At 42.1% G+C, this 11440-nt stretch overlaps 1 protein-coding gene across 11 annotated transcripts in view; it reads left to right on the top strand.

The window, feature by feature from the left end:
- si:dkey-21e5.1 (potassium channel subfamily T member 1) overlaps nucleotides 1–7309 on the top strand; it is a 49018-nt gene extending 41709 nt beyond the window's left edge. For 4 of the 11 annotated variants that reach the window (XM_035530186.1, XM_027002907.2, XM_035530189.1 and 1 more), the window contains 6 exons: nucleotides 732–1029; nucleotides 2100–2162; nucleotides 3146–3175; nucleotides 3856–3867; nucleotides 4349–4433; nucleotides 4776–7309. In XM_035530186.1, the coding sequence (XP_035386079.1) occupies nucleotides 732–1029; nucleotides 2100–2162; nucleotides 3146–3175; nucleotides 3856–3867; nucleotides 4349–4433; nucleotides 4776–4893 (606 nt within the window). In that variant the 3' untranslated portion in view covers nucleotides 4894–7309. The remainder of the gene's footprint in view (nucleotides 1–731; nucleotides 1030–2099; nucleotides 2163–3145; nucleotides 3176–3855; nucleotides 3868–4348; nucleotides 4434–4775) is intronic. The other 7 variants (XM_035530188.1, XM_035530191.1, XM_035530196.1 and 4 more) reach the window with 3 other exon arrangements.
- The last annotated feature ends 4131 nt before the right edge of the window (nucleotides 7310–11440 follow it).

Consider the following 11440-nt stretch of genomic DNA (forward strand, 5'->3'; position numbering starts at 1 on the left):
GGTCCTCGTCTTCACTCACTCACATAAGTTCACTTTAGGGCTGACCAGTTTCTGCCTTGTCATTTCTGAGTACATTCTCATTTGACTGTTACCCAGACTGCTTTCTGCATGCTGTCTCATGGCTTGCCTGCTGATTTTGTATGACACTGTCTCCTTCCAGCCATTTTAGTCATTCATACTGTCCAATGTTTGTCCATTTTGCCCATCTCAGTTAAAGGAGATTTGCAAACAGGTAAGAAAATATCATTTTCACCAATGAAAAATGTCTCATTGTCATACTTGTGCCACTAGTCTGCCAACGTGTTTCACATTACCACCCTAGTGAGGTCCTGGAGCAGCTGACAGGCCTGTGTGGGATACTGTGACAACAGAGTTAGACAGCAGAGTGCATTAGCAGCATAACAAGGCCAGCTACAATAATATCAGCATCATCGCAAAAAAAACAAACCTCACCAAAAACAGCTATTTTCCCGTACTCAGCTCAGGCGTTGTCTGTGAACAGCAGTGATTCCTTTTTGGTAGGTCTTGACTAGGGCTTATGAATTTATGAAAGCTTATGCACCGTTTAATAGAGCTGATCTATCTACCTATTTATCCATTTCTGAACCAAAACCAAAATGACTTGTCCTGCTGCTCCATGCATTCAAAGAACCCCATGCTAATGAGCTACATAACTAATGAGCTACAAATGTTTTCACCACCACCACCACCACCACCCCCCCGCCCCACAGTCTCAGGTGTCCGTGGAAGTGGAGGAGTGTGAGGAGGCGCGGGACCGGCGGGAGTCGTGGAAGGAAAAGACGGCCCACCGCTACTCCACAGGCAGTGACCAGTCGGAGCACCCGCTCCTGCGCAAGAAGAGCATGCAGTGGGCACGGCGTCTGAGCCGCAGGAGCGGGAAGGCCCCCAGTCGTGCCGAGCGCATCAGCCAGCAGCGCCTCAACCTCTACCGCCGCTCCGAGCGCCAGGAGCTCTCCGAGCTGGTGAAGAACCGCATGAAGCACCTCGGCCTGCCCACCGTCGGCTACGGTGAGTAGCTGGGACCCCTGTCACAGAGGTTTACTTGCTCCATAGCTGGAGGTAAAAGGCACCCTGCCATATCTTTTACAGTATTACCATTAGCTGTACAAGGGATTGAAGCCTGTTAGGTACAGCTATAGAATAGGAGCCTCTAATAAACCAGCCTCTCAGTGTGTATGTGTTATAAGATATTATGATGTAGTATGTCATCTGTCACCATTTCACTTCATTGTGCCCCCCCACCCCCCCAGGGCCATTATTACACTAACTCACGGAGAAAAGGATGTATGAGCCACAAGGAGAAATAATCTCCTAGGGTTGCACATGGAGATGTGACAGTGCCACCTAACCCCCCAACCCCAACCTCCCTGCTCCCTGCCACGCCTCCCTGAGGTTGTGTGTGTTGTGCCCCATTCACCACATCACCATCGGGTTGTTATATTATGGTGTGCCTTTTTATAAGATCTTTTTGTTTCCATGACCATCGTCTGTCAGTGGCATTACACTGGCATTCTTTTGTTCCAGTTAGTGCACGTTTATGTTCTATTTCATTCTCTTTCTTTTCATTAAACTCACATTTGCTTCCTTTCTTTTCCTGCATGTTCTACACCCGTGACAGGAGACTGCATGTATGGAGGTACACTTAACAGTAGTCACTCAAGCTCATATCTCGTTGCTGTACATGGTGGTCTTTGTCCATCCCTCCATTCTCACCGTCCTGCCCTTCACTGACTGTCCCTGTGATATCTTCCCTTGCTCCCATCTATATTTTGTTTCCTTATTTTCTCCTGCGAGCGATGTCCGGTTTCTAACAACCTCATCCATTCAGTTTAAAGAAAAACAAATCTTTTACAGTTAAAATGTTGAGAATACCATACTGTCATACTTCAGAATAAACTGCCAAATTGCAAAGGCCTTTTGCTAGAATGGAATATTGTGAAGATTTGTCAGAAAAACTTGTAAATTGTGATTTAATCTCTTGATTTCTTGTGCATGACCTTTTACTGCTTGCCTGACCTTGCTTGACCCCTGCTTTCTTTTTCTCTTACCACTTTGCTTCTTTGACCCCTGTGCTGTAGAGGACGTAGCTAATTTAACTGCAAGTGATGTGATGAACCGGGTAAATCTAGGATATCTGCAAGGTAATACAGAAAAATGCCACTGTATCTGTTGATTGGTTACTTTATTCCACTACAGTAAATGGTTACATTAGTTTAGTTAATTATCTGGTTAAGTAAAATATGTTAGTTCACTTAGAAGCAGCCTGTTCTTGTATAAAAAGAGGTCTATGCATATTAAAGTGTGTATATTAGAATTATACTCCACCACATTTCAATATATAGAGTTTAATATTTCCAGTGCAAGAGGCTGTTCATAGGGGGAATTTTCAAAACTACAATGTCCCTCTCTCAAATCTTTTTTATTGGTCCTGCTGACAGCATGATGAGTCATCAGGACCATCTTTATGTAATGAACCCCAGGCTCTGGGAAAATACCACTATTCTCCACCTTCTGAACTCAGTATGATGCTGGACATTAAAAATGTGATATTGAAAAATGGTGGAATGAATGCCATTCAATTTTCATGACCCGCACAGACAGCATATGAAAACAAACAGAAGCAAACATTCATAATGAGCATTATACAGCCTATAATTCTTTCCAATGGTTGTCTAAGTTATGACATCATCTCTACCCAAGCAGCTTAGCACTGTTTTTCATCAGTGAGAGCAGTTTGTTCACTTATGCTGCTGTATGGTGATTCTTGAGCATATCACTATGATCTTAACATCCCTGAGAGCTTAACACGTTAACGCGTTTCCTTTTGCAGTATGAAAGGTAGTTGTGTGTGCTGTTGGTTGACTTAAAGAAGTCATTCGGTCGCACTGTGTTGTAAATGTTTCTTACAACACATGAATGCACATATTCCATAACTAGACATCGTGTTGCTGGTTTCAGACATATTGAATTGGCCAGCCAGCCAACTGACTGCTCACAGTAATGCTAATGACACAGTCCGTTTTGCCAGAAAAACTTGAAATATCTGTTTGTTATGCCGTTCAATTCCCTCTGAAAACTAGTGATGTAGTTGTCTTTTTTTCCCTCTGTATGGTAATACCTGAAGAGGGTACCTACATGACAGAGGGTACGACAGGTACACACCAAGTTATAGGCACCCGATGATGAGGATGATGATGGTGATGATGATATGACGTCGAAGGACTTTAATTCCAGGATGTTTTGGGCAGAGTGGAGTAGAAAGCATTTTGCGTGTGTTGGGAGGGTCATGTCTGAGCAGCAACATTTACTTACACAAACACACTTGTTTTGAGCTAATGTTTAACCTGCATTAGAAGATATTTTAGAAAGTCTACTGGGGGACTTGTTAGACAGCATTTTTTTTTTTCCATGCAAGAATTTGAGGTTTGTTCTTAGACTCTGTCCAATCCCACACTACCAATGTATTTTGCTTCACTCTGATTGGTCGACTCTGGCCTTGGTGGGTCTGACAGATGCTCTGAGCATGCCTCTGTCTGTGTGTCAGTCTTCCTGTATGTTGACTTGGAGGCTGCGTGTTGGCATGGCAACCTGGCGACATGCGTGAGGTGGTCTCTTGGAATGCCAGTGATGCGGACGGATGGGTGGATGGATGGGTGGACGGATGGGTGGACGGATGGGTGGATTAGGTGGATGGGTGACCGTGGAAAACCGTCTGCATGCGTGGGGGCGCATGGGAAGCGCTTGCAGCTGCATGGGCATCCGTAAAAATGCAGCCGTGCCCCGGTCAGTAACGGTCAGCCCTTTTCTCTCTTTCACCCGGCCCCGCCTTGTAAGTGGCTCAGACAGGTGGGTTTGGACGAACGGAGGCACTTTGGCCCCCGACTTTGAGTTCCCCCTCCCTCTCCCACCACAGAATCACACTGCCCAGTCACTCACACACAGGTAAAAACACACAGCGCCAACCCTGAAATCCAGCTGACCCAAACAGTACCAGTCTCAGGACTGGTTTTCCAAACACGGAAACACTAGTAATGGACTAAACAAATCCTTGTGTCTAGAAAACCAGCCCTGACACACTCAAAGGAGATGCCACCCATTTTCCCTTTACTGAGCACATTTGTTTAAATATTAGTTTCTTTTCAGAGTCAGATGACTTGACTTCCATTAGTTTGTCACTTATTGAAGCTTGACCGATAACATGTGGTGAAGACAAAGGTTAATGATACCGATAATTGCTTAGAGCTTTTCATAGTGGTCATTAATTACTGTATGCCAGAAATGTGTCACAATTGCTGTCTTTAACAGAGCTGCTCTCTCTCCTCTGCAGATGAAATGAATGACCATCAGAACACACTATCCTACGTGCTGATCAATCCTCCTCCAGACACTATCCTCGAGCTCAATGATATCGTGTAAGCATCAGCCTGGACCTGTGTTTTAAAAGCGGATAAAATCAAACGCTTCGTCTGTCCCCTGCGCTAACACAACCATTTACAATTCATGAAGCGCCCGTCAGTTTAGCTGTGCTGCATGTCTTGTGAGTATGGAAAAATATGCAACATAGGGTTATTCCAGCACCAGGATTGGAAAACACTTGGCAGTTACTGTCATTAAGCATGACTTTATATGGTTTGACATTCATCACCCTTTAAATAATGTTATAATTGAACAAGAATTTAAACTGAATTTGATTTAATATTAAATGTAATAATCATTTCAATAATAAAGTACCTTAAGTCCGTCCTGTCCTCCAGGTACATCATCCGCTCTGACCCTCTGGCCCACATGCCCGAGGAGGTCCCGGGGGGCCAGGCAGGGGCCCGGCTGAGGCAAGACTACAGCACAGAGACGCGAGGAGAGACTCACCTCTGAGGGCTGGGGTACTGCTGACCAGCCCCTGACCCACATGAGCCCCCCACCTCCCGAGACCACATGCCAGACAAACATGCTGCCTCTCAAAGCCATGGGTGCCAGACTTCCCATCCTTTGGATGACCTCCCCCCCCCCAAGGACCTGGATGTGGAATCTGTTGTGGTGATGCCGTGGGACCTCTGGATGTGGTCGTTGCACTTTTTGAAGTTCGAAGGATTAGAGGAGGGCTTTAACGTATGGAGTGGTTCGGGACCAAACGCACGGCCCACATCCAGTTCTTTTACCGAGCAGTGTTTAAAAAAGAAAGATAGGAAAACCGGAACGCAGTATTCAGCTGAGGAGGTGAAGAAGAACGACAGGAACGGATCGTGCCTGCAAGTCAGAGGCATGAGCACTATGGTGCAAACAGGAAATTTCAAGAAGACATTAAACAATGATGATATATATTAATGATTCATTTTGTAAATACACATTGGTACACATCCTTTATACTTTCACATGCTCACTGGATCCATAGCATTCTACAGTATGTAGTATTGTTTTGTACTTGAAGCACAAACCTTTTACTTTAGAACTATCCAAAAGTAAAATCCAAGTCATTAACTATTATCAACAACAATAAGATTATTTCTGAAGTGAATTGATATCAAGTTTTAAGTTTTGGTATGAAAAGTCACACTGAAGATAACCGATCCAGTTTGAGTTCTGGAACAACACATTGCTAACCCACTGCAAAAAGTCTCATGCTTGTAGAACCTTATATTTCAAACCTTCCTATCAGTACACAGTCCCTGTCACCTTAAGATGATTATGAATGATCGATTATGATTGAGAGTCATCATAAATACTAGTGCTGCTATAGACAGCATAGAAACCAGTATTTCTCACTTAATGAAGATTTGTGCACATGAACTCTCAATTTGGTCCCTGCCTGGAACAGGGAACCAGTAGAGATTTGTAAACACTTTCAGACTATAGGTCACTGTTACTTTTTGATGCCTTTTGGCCTAGAGGCTATCAAGGCAGTATTTTTTTTCTCTTACTTTCTCTACTATATAGTGCCAGTTGCATAAACTAAATGATGTTTATGCTTTTATCATATATATTTGTTTTCTGCTTATGCATTATTTTAGGTTACACTTTTTTCATTCTAAAAATGACAAGGATCTGCCACATTCTTTTGCACTAAACTCTGTTGATTTCAGAGTAGCTTAGTATAGCATGACCCTTTAACACCAAACTACCCAGAGAGGAGGCAGTAGTGTAAAAAATATTACATTTAACAAATTCTTTTTTTTTTTTGCAAGAATTGCAAGTTTTTCAAATAATTTCTTTACTGCATGGTTTGTTCCTTACATGACATTCAGTATTAAAGCTAAGTTGATTAAAATCAGTTTAGGATAGTTTCATGACTTTTCAGGGGAATTTTTGATAACCAATATCAGAATTACTTTTTGTTGTTGTTGTTGTTGTTTTTATTAGGCACTTCATGAAAGGGTGTATTTATAATTAATATATTTATCTAATTTATCAGACACCTAGCAGCAATTTATTAATGAACATGGAGGTGCATAATGACTGCTGGCTCTGCAACGCTCTCCCCTCTGGGTACTGTAGTTCTTGTACTGAACACACAGTAAAGGCTACTGGCCAACACAAACGGATATCATATTGACCTGCCCATCTCAGGTCACCAAGACAAAGAAGGAGTTTGAGGAAAGGCCAGATGAGCAGCTGATGATTCACAACAGATTAGAACTCAGCCATAATTCTTGACCACTTGTGTTTGTGTCCTGTTTCAAAGCAACCACTCAGTGTCACTTAAAGCGTCATTTTCTAGGGTGCAGGGGAGGAAGCCGAGCCCACTCCTGTGACCCTGTGTTTACACACTCCCTCATCCGAGTTCAAGGCGATGCAGCCAGTGGACGGTTAACGCTTCTTGCCCACCGGTTACCTCAGTCGTCTTGCTCATGTTGACTACCTTAAACTGAGTCAAAGGAAATTAGGTAGATTGTTTATTTGATACAGTATCTTTTGTTCTACTACCATTTGTAAAGGATTATGCATATAGTGCATGTTAACCTAGCCTACTGATTTCCTGCTCAAAAATTCCATCTGTTTCATTGCCAAACCTCTGACAACAGCCAACAAAGTGGTACTTTACTTGGTTCTAAGTGGTTTAGAGTTATATGAGTACTTCAGTAGAAGTAGGAGACAAATGGACTGTGCATGTCCTTCCTTATATTCCCAGATCTTTGAGAGACCTGTTTACATTTGCTGGCTCCTGTTTTTGTGCAGAACAATACAATGTAAAAAAGAACTGATTCATTTTTTTTTGTACAATTTCTTATATGAAGTCTGCGTACTTCTAATATGTATGAATGATTCAATAAATGCTGCATGCAGCCAGAAATAATATAGGTTTTTTTACATTTGAATTGTTTTTATTAATATTCATGGATGGGTTTTAGGCACACTGTGCAAATGAGAGTTGTACATGTTTCATTGAGCTCTAGATTAATTCTGTACTTACACTAAAACAGTGACAATAAAGATGCATTAATGTAATAATAAAATTAGAATAATAGTATAGCATATCCTATATTTATATTACTATAAAATTTTCATTTTCAGTACCACAAATTTTCAAAGACATTTTCATATTATTTCACATTATTTGCTGCCTTTTTCTTGTCTTAAACAAGCTTCTTTAGTTTTAATATTGATTATTAATCTGCTCTGAGGATACCCATTCTTCTTTCAGTTCCTTTTCCATTTTCTGTTGTTAGAGCCTTTACTGTTCCTGGGAACATGTTTAATAACTCTTTCCAAATCGCTTATGTTTTTGCTTGTTTATATGGGTTTGCCTCCACCGCTCTCGGGTCCAGCGGCCATGGTTCTCCACCACCTCGTGTAGAAGATCTATGAAGGCATATTCATTATCCACCAGCAAGTTGTCCTCACTCAGAGAACCTCCAGCAGGGGGTTCTGCTGAGCCACAGCTAGATTGGACATGATCATTCTGTCCCTTTTTCACCAGATTCCTTCCTTCTCCCTCAGTTCTTCTGAGATGTCTCTTTGATTTGCATCTGCTCTGTTCATTCTTTAATATGTGAGTTTGATATGTCATTTCCCCCACAATCTTTGTGGTCTGTGAGTTCTCTGTTGAATTTACAGATTTCTCACCATCAGCTTTTGAGTGCATTTCTTTATATAGTGGATTACTGCTGACCAATTCAGAACGTACCTCATTATTTAGCGCAAGACGACTACTGACATCAATCTGCGCTTCATTAATTCCAACATTATCTTCAGACGAGATGGATAAGTTTTGAATGTAAGACTGAATGATTGACTCACTAATGCCCTTAGGGTGTTCCACCATTTCCACCGTGGCTTCCTCCCTTGCTGGTTTATGTACTGGCAAGCGGCCAGCTCCAGTGCCTTGTGGGATATTTTCTGGGTTGGCTGTAATCAAGCTGTTTTGATGTGTGCGTTCAGTGATGAAAGTGAGCTTGGGGAAGATGTCTAGGATTTGTTGATTTTGGGCCCACTGCTTTTTCCACTGTGCTGCAGTAGGAGGCCAGGTCAAGACTCGTCTGATGGGTCTGAAGGGCCTGCAGGGCGTCTGCTCGGGGGAAGTCTCTGAAGGCATCTGCTCTTGGTTTGGGCTCTTTGTTCTTGGATCAGTTCCAATGGTGAGATATGGCATGTTCTCAGCATCTTCTAAAGGCTGGAGAAAATCATCACTTCCCTCCTGATGAGGTTGGTGTCTTGCTGACCTGGAGGTCAGGATATCTTCAAGTTCTTGCTCACTGCACATATTGACTTCATCACCACTGTGCAGAAATTCCTGGTCTTTGGTATTTTCCATCAAGATATTTCCCTCCATTATTCCTTCTCCTATTATCAGATTTACTTTATATTTCACTCCTGTTTTCAAAGCATCGAGCTCATCGTCATCATCGTCATCATTATCTACTCCATCAAGCTGTGGATGCTGATTTTCCACTTCGGATGTTTTTGCCAGTTCCTTTCCTTCATCCCTTTTCCACTCCCGTTCCTCATCTGTTGACATAGCCATCTCACAGCGTAGGTCCTTGTAAAGATCTCCTCCACTCTCCATCTGTTCCTTCTCTGTTTCAGCCCAACTGGTGTGCAGTTCACAATGGTGCTGCATCCTACTCACTCCTGCACCATCCTGGTCTTCCAGTTCACCATCCTGGTCTTCCAGGTCTGGCCGCCTACTCAAGACCTCAGGACACGCTCTGGAGAGCACAGGGCCTGCTGACTTGGCACGTTTACTTGTCTCCCTCGTTTGGCATATTCCTGTGCTGTAAATCTGGTAAATTTGTGACACTTTCTCAGGCTCAAGTACTCTCTGGTTCAGTAAAGCTACAGTTCTGCTACATTTTTGCTGGTTCTTTTTCAGTTTGGCAATGGCTGACTCTACATTCTTTGAATTTTCCAGTACTTCTCTGCAGTCTGTTTGTGCTTGTTTTGCCCTTTCTAGTGTCTCTGGAGAAGGTCGGATAACCAGTAGATGTTTCCGCGCTTGTTTTCTATGGTACAAAACTGACAAAACACAGATGACAAGAACCAGGGCACAAAGTACCACTGGCAGAAGATAATCATTAGTTTAAAGGACATCTATATAGATTTATATGCAATCAATTTTCAGCAAAAAACAAATGAAATTTACAGCTTACTGACCATGTTGTCAGTACTTAGTCATTTGTGCACCCTTGAGATCACTAACTGATCTGTAGCCCATTTCAGTGTCTGTGTTCTGTTTTGATTAGTTTCCATCATACCAAAACAAACTAATGTGGCAAATAACAGTTATTCTGAATCTAATGTAGTACGTGTACTAGGGACACATGTACACTTAATTTATGTATAAATTATATCAGAACTTACCTATTAAACTGATAAGAGTGGACCGATCAATAGTTCCTTCTTCAGTTAATGCTGGTTGTAGTGTGTGACTGTTTGCAACTGTGTGTCCTAAAACTGCAGTGGTGGTCTCACATTTGGACACATTCCATACAGGCACTCCTCTCTGATAAACTGGGTGATCACAGAGCACCTCCATCTGATTCTCCAGCAGAGAGGCCCTTTGCAGCTCTGTATACAGTGGACAAACATCAGCACTTTTAAACAACAGAAGCATACCTTGACTATGTAGGTCACTATATTACACCATTTGCTGCTCAGTTACTGGCATTTGGTACTGTATGAGATAGGGAGCTGAGTGGTTACATATTTCTAGTTGAGCATTTACAAAGTAAAATTCCCCAGTTCCTCACATCATCTTTTTAAATCCAAACCCCTTGTAAAAGACCCCTGTGCTATTTTATATATATATATATATATGCGCACGCATTTTTTTGTACCTCTTAGGTAGATGGCAAACTCATACACTGCACAGGAGCAATCCCAGAGGTTTCCATCCAAACGGAGCATGGTGCTGTTGACTGGAAGAAGGGTTTCTACACTCAGATGCCTTAGTCTATTGTTGGATAGGTCCAGATGTCTCAGCTTACCCAGGGAGCGAAAGCTTCCTACTGTAATATTGCTTATCTGGTTCTGTGACAGGTTCAGTCTTAAAAGTCCCAATAGGTCACGAAAGGAATCGTCGTTCAAGACCTCGATGCTGTTGTTGGACAATACAAGGTCTTCTAGCACCTCTTTGTGGGAGAACCAGGCTGAAGTGACTTGGGAAATATAATTATCATGCAAATTGAGAGCCCTGAGATTGTGGAATTTGTCAAATGCCCCTGGTGTAATAGTTGTAATTCCAGTTTTGGTCATTGTTAGACTGGTGACAGAGGCCAGATTAATATCATTGAATACAGTTGCGTTGATCTCTCCCACACTGTTCACAAATAATACAACAGAGCTCAGGCCAGGAGGATAGCCTAGGAGGATGACACACATCAGAACTTGACTCATTAGGATACTATGTCAAAGCTGGGTATTAATGGCAAACACACTGTGCTCCATGCAAGAAAAAAAGATTTCAAATCACTCATACAAGTGATTTTGGAGAACTTATTACATTCATCCCCCTCCCCCTAATATATCAATTATAGTTATATTAGTCTAGAAGTTTCAACTATAATTATCCAAAATATAGGAGTAAAATTCCTGTTTTAGGTAAAAAAAAAAACTTACGTGTTGGTATTTCCTTACAAACATAGTCTTGTGCCTGCACACAGCTGCTACACCATGCCAGGTCCAAACTTTGTAAAATGCCCCAAACCAGGAGAAAAGCTATTCAGAGAGTAAAAACCACAATTCATATGTTCTTCCAGTTTGTCCTCATTCTTTTAACGCAAAACTGAAATTAAAACATGGGAAACGGTCCTGAACTTACCTTGCATGTTGTAAAGATTTAATATGCTCCTCAAACTCTAAAAGGTTCCTTCAGTGACCATCCAAGCAAAAAATGCTTGATGTTATTAGCCACCTGCTGAGATTAAACTGACAGTTGCCATGGTACATGTGTGTCTTCAGAGGATTGTCAAGGATACAGCAGCTCCTT

This window comes from Electrophorus electricus, chromosome 9 (genome assembly GCF_013358815.1).
Source record: "Electrophorus electricus isolate fEleEle1 chromosome 9, fEleEle1.pri, whole genome shotgun sequence".
NCBI lineage: Eukaryota > Metazoa > Chordata > Actinopteri > Gymnotiformes > Gymnotidae > Electrophorus > Electrophorus electricus.